The 5,448-nt window shown below is 27.1% G+C and overlaps 1 protein-coding gene across 1 annotated transcript; it reads right to left on the bottom strand.

Moving 5' to 3' along the window:
- Positions 1-379: 379 nt before the first annotated feature.
- On the bottom strand, positions 380-4,466 carry LOC112770699 (1-aminocyclopropane-1-carboxylate oxidase homolog 1). Its single transcript, XM_025815058.3, has 3 exons — positions 3,288-4,466; positions 1,548-1,869; positions 380-790 (listed from the first exon to the last, which is right to left on the bottom strand). The coding sequence occupies exons 1-3, from the start codon at positions 3,845-3,847 to the stop codon at positions 539-541; spliced, it is 1,134 nt and encodes a 377-aa protein (XP_025670843.1). The 5' UTR covers positions 3,848-4,466; the 3' UTR covers positions 380-538.
- Between the last annotated feature and the right edge of the window lie 982 nt (positions 4,467-5,448).

Here is a 5,448-nt window from a genome sequence, read left to right as displayed (position 1 = left end):
TTTGGCCAGCATGTAACCAGCAGAGAAAGGTGAGCCATTGGATGAAATCTCACAACAATCTCACACCATTAAATCATCATTGATGGCTATTTGATGGCTACTAATCACAAATGTTGCTGGCTCCCTAACATTGTTCTAAAAAATATTTCAAAAAAAAAGAGGCGGGCCGGCTGCTTTGCCACCCATACGTAATAATTTACAATTGAGTTGCAAGATTGAAGTAATATGTTTTAAAGAAGACTAAAATACTATTTCACTGACACTTTATTTTATTATTTTTAATATTTTTTCCCTTATTCAATTTTTCTTTTTTTTCTATTTTTTTATTTCAAAAAGCTATGAAGCGAACATTTGGCTGAATAAGCCCTTGCTTTCTATATAACCAAGCAAATATGTGTATCATTATTATTGTTTTTTTTTTTTTAATAAGGAACTAACCAAATGTTCAACTTATATATAACTAAATCTCAATTACAATTACAAATTATGTCACTACCAACATGATTATTAAACTAACTCCAGTTTCAAATTTTTCTAGTCAAACTCTAAAATGTTCAAGAGCAGTGGTTCCATCAAGACCTTTGGCATTATAGTATGCTGCATACTCTTCCATCGTAGTTTTTCTGTATTTTGCAGGATTGTCTTCGGATAACAATTCTTTTATAGGACCATAAAGCTTTGATGATGATCTCATACCTGAGCAGAAAAAGCTTGCAACAGATATTCTTGGACCAATGAGATTTGCCAGTACTCTATGTTCAACACTCTTAAATATATCATTTGTTATAAGCTGCACTTTAAGAAAAAGAATAAAATTGTAGAATTAGCAACTTTGGATAAGCTCATTTTAATTTACAAAATTTGCTTAAGAACAAGTTCTCTAGGGTGAAAATTCTTATGAAATTTTTATAATTACTAACTTCCTAATCAGATTTTCCAGTGTACAAAAGTTTTTAATAAAATCTTTGTTTTCATCCAAAATTAAATAAACTTAATACATTATAGGATCTTAGTTGAAACTTTTTTTACATTAATTGCATGGTGTTTTAACATAATATATTATACTTTTAAATTTAGTATGGAAATTCAGCAAGAGCAGTTATTGGTAGCCATTCTAAATTAATGTATATGATTAGTATGCAGTTAACCTATCAATTTTTTTCTTTCTTAAGTTTAATAGTGAAAATACTCCCTAAAAAATAAAGTATGCATTATTTTAGTTCTTCAAAGATCAATGCCTCAAATTGGTTTCGGATGATACTACTGTGAATTAAATTGGTCCTATAATCAATAAGATGTTGACATATGATATAATCATTTTGTGATACCTCAATATCTAATTAGTAAAGGGATTAATTTGATTTATCACGGTATCTTTTAAGGATTAATTTGATCTGTTTGATCTTTCGAGTATTAAATTGATGAATACACAAGAATCATTTAACTATTAACCCTTTTCTTCTCAACAACAAAGCTTTTGTTATCAATGAAACTATAGACATAAAAAATATTAGTAATAGTTTTTAAAAGAGAATAAGAAAACTTGCCTGCAGAAGATCACCAATATTGATCACTAGAGCCCCTGGTACCGGCGGTATATCGATCCACTTATCCTCATGAAGGACTTGAAGGCCGCCAATATGGTCTTGGAGAAGCACCGTGATAAAGTCGTTATCAGAATGCTTGGTGGTTCCCAAAGTTAGTTCAGGTTCAGGACATGCAGGGTAGTAATGACAAAGCAAAATACGTCCATAAGTGCAACCTATGTCTCTTAAATAGTTTGAATGCAAACCAAGAGCTTCTGATAGTAATTCAAAGAGTGCAATCCCAAATTTCATAATATTAGTCCCATATTCAAGAAGGATATCCCTACAAGAAGATTCAAATTAGTATTACCAAGTAAATATATGTTCTCTGGTAGAAAATACAGGGTTTAAATTTGTGTCTTTGTTCATTGTGTAACGTAACTATATTTGCAATGAATTTTATAACTTTTTGTTTAACTTTCTTCTATTAAATTTGATCCATAATTCATGTATATTTGGATTAGTTGAAGTGTTAGTTGATATAACTTGTATTCAAGCTTTTTTATTAGGAAAAGTATAGGTAGATAATAAAAATACTAAACAATGTGAATACTGGATATATCGGATGTTCATTTCACTAGGTGTACGGATGGTTATTCTAATATTAAGATTTAGGTAGGTAATTTGGAGGTGGTGTGTTTTGATTTGATTGGTAGTTGTTCATGTTGTTCAAGAAAGTTATTGGTTACTTAGCATAACCCTTTTTATTAATATTCTATTCTTTTTCTATTCTTTTTTAAAATTTATTATCAAAATATCATTTTTTAAATTAATTATTTAATTGTTATCTCTTTATTAAGGTTACAATTGATTTATTATTTATTTTTAATTATAATTTATTATGTTATTATAAAAAAAGTGGCATTTGAATAATTAATTTTAAAAAAGTGACATTTAGTATTAAGTTTCGAAAATAATGACACTTTGGTGTAAAAATTCTGATATTCACAGAGTCACAAACAAAATGAACAAATGAAAGTGAAACTGCTAAATTAGAAAATTCACAGAAATTATTGTAGGTGTTTTGCAATTAGTTAATATAAAATTTCTTTTCTCTGATTATAAAATATAATAATGCTAACGAATAGTAAAAAAAATCTCTATCAATAAAGAGATTAAACAAAGAAAAATTGTTGAAATATGTTTGGTTTGTATTTTAAAAAAAAAAATTGTAAGAAAGCAAAACAAAAAATAATATTTTTTTACTTTTTGATTTTTTTTAATTCACAAAATTCTAAAAATAAAAATACAATTATACTCTAACTTCTTTTTAAGAAGATCTACCACCAAAATAAAGATTTTTTATCTATAGTTGTTTCAAAAACACAAATACATAGATACAAAAATGTAAAGAAAATGTTCAATAAGCCAATAAGACTAATACAGAAAGGGGAAAAAATATCACGAGACAGAGAGAAAAAGAAAAGACATGATGATACTAATGAAATATAATGTCACAACAAAAATATTATCAATACATTAAAAATTAGCTATCAAATCTATTATCATGTATGTATATAAATATATATTATTTAATATATATTCTATATTCTATATTAATATCTAAACACTTATTGATGTCACAAATATATCCTATCTCATCCTAACTATCTGTGTTTGAAACTAAGCCAAACAGAACAAATTAAGGAAGTCTAGATTAATCTAGTAATATAAGTGAAAGCTAGTGCAATTAGAACATACCTGCATACTACTGGCAATTCTACTGGTTTAGGATTATCAGGAGCAAGATAACACACAAAAGTATCTCTCCAATTAAGTGCTGGTGAACTATATAAATCAAAATTACTGTTATAAATAAACGACCTATTCTGGTCACGTGTATAAAACTTTTTCTTCACTTCATCGTCTTGTTCGAAGAACCTTCTAACCCCATCTTTCATCTCCTCAAGAACACTCTCAGGGATGCCATGATTCACCACTTGAAAGAAACCCCATGTCTTACAAGCTTCCCTTATTCTTGAAACAACTCCTTCGCGTTTGCTTGGATCTTTGGTAACAACAACATCTTCAAGGTCTATAACTGGAATTGTATGTTCTGAGTTGCATACATTTGCGGCTTTGTCAGATTTCGTATTATCATGTTGGTGATGGAAGAGTGATGGAATCTTTGTAAGGCCTTTGTCAACAAGACCCTTGACGCCAGTTTTTGTTTCATCGAATGATTTGAGGTCGTTGAGTCTGTTAGAACTGAGCTTCACTGTTCCTACTGCAACTTCTTGATCAGTGTAAGAAACCTCCATTGATCTCCTTATTACTTATTAGTTATTAGTGTTTCCTTACTTTCTTTATAGAGTTTATCCTATAAAAGAAGCTAAGAACAATATTATATGGCACCTAATTGAAGACAATAAAAATATCTTTTTATAAAAAATTTTATATTAAAAATATATTCTATTTATTTAATCATATTTAAAAAAAAAATAATATTTTTATAATATATCAACTATCTATATATTATGTCTGTGGCGGGCCTCGCGGATAGAGGCTTTCAATTAAGAAAAAATATTTTATGGCCACATCCATGGTATGCAGACGGATATAGCGGCAAACCATTATTGACTTTTTAACACAAGTGACAAAAGTTCGATATTGAACCAAACCTAAACTCTTAAATTTAAGATGAAAACTCGTCCAACTACACGGCGGGGTTAGATTTTTTGCTCCACTTCATTTTTATCATATATAAAGAAATTATGGATTTAGTTTAGTGAGTAGTGCAAGTAGTTTAGGATAACTATTTCACTACAGAAAATTCTATGGTGCTGACTGGAAGAAAAATGGCATGCTATGAGAATCATACGTGTCTTGTTTAAAAAATGACTCATTTATTGTTCTTGTCACAACTTTATGAATTGATTTTCTGTTTCTCGTTTTCATATGTGAGGTTAAACGAAAATAATTATCAGGTTAATTAACTTGCTATCTGCACCGAACGCTCGAAAATTTTGGCCATTTTGTATGCATTATTAATGTATTACACCTTTGTGTAAGTTTTTGGTTTGGACTTTAATTTGGACTATTTTTTGTAGATTTCTATTTACTAAAAGTTTTAGTAATTGGATTCACAAATTTTATTTAGTTTTAATATTTTAACTTATCATAAGAATATTTATTTTTAGTTTTTTATTCCAAAAAAATAAAATGTATTAGACCAGCAATAAATCTATATTTTCTATTAATATTAATATAATTGTAATCGTAAAATAAATAATATAAAACACATTTATTTTTATTATAATATATTTAGTTCATTTTAATTATTTAATAATTAATATTAAAATATAAAATAGTTAAATTTTAAGATTTTTTGATAACAAGTTAAAATATATTATATTATGTGATAATAATCAAGATAGTATTAAAATATGTTTTTATGGTTTAAGTAATAATTTTTTTTTATTATTCTACTATACAAATTTTTATGTTAGATATTTTTGTTACAAGTTAAAATATTAGAATAAATATTTAAAAATTAATAAATATATTTTTTGTATTATTATTATTATTATTATTGGAAAACGTCTCCTTTTTAATGGTTTTTTTTTTCTCATTTTTTTCATCCAAGTATAAATACTAATAGGTTTTCTTGGTAGTTAATTGGATATCAAATTATGAAACTTAGCTTCTATTTACTTGGTAAATATATTAGTTCTATACCGTTTAATTTTCACAAGCTAACAAAATTTTGGAGATTATCCCATGTTAGTTAAAAATAAATAAATTAGAAAGAAAAGATGATTCGAATTGTTAAGTAAATTTTTGGAAGAGAAGTTGGTATCGAAGAAGACATATTTAGGGACATTGAGTAAGAGTTTGATTAGTTTAGCAAATCGAGGAGTTA

The sequence above is a fragment of the Arachis hypogaea genome, chromosome 18, assembly GCF_003086295.3.
Source record: "Arachis hypogaea cultivar Tifrunner chromosome 18, arahy.Tifrunner.gnm2.J5K5, whole genome shotgun sequence".
Classification (NCBI taxonomy): domain Eukaryota; kingdom Viridiplantae; phylum Streptophyta; class Magnoliopsida; order Fabales; family Fabaceae; genus Arachis; species Arachis hypogaea.
The sequence above is the reverse complement of the archived record's forward strand: the minus strand, read 5'-3'. Positions and strand labels throughout refer to the sequence as shown.

Coding starts and splice junctions, on each gene's coding strand:
- LOC112770699 (XM_025815058.3), bottom strand. CDS start 3,847: ATGGAGGTTTCTTACACTGATCAAGAAGTTGCAGTAGGAACAGTGAAG. Junction 1,870..3,287: donor GAATTGCCAGTAGTATGCAG/GTATGTTCTAAT, acceptor ATCTTCTTGTAG/GGATATCCTTCTTGAATATG. Junction 791..1,547: donor ATATTGGTGATCTTCTGCAG/GCAAGTTTTCTT, acceptor CTTAAAGTGCAG/CTTATAACAAATGATATATT.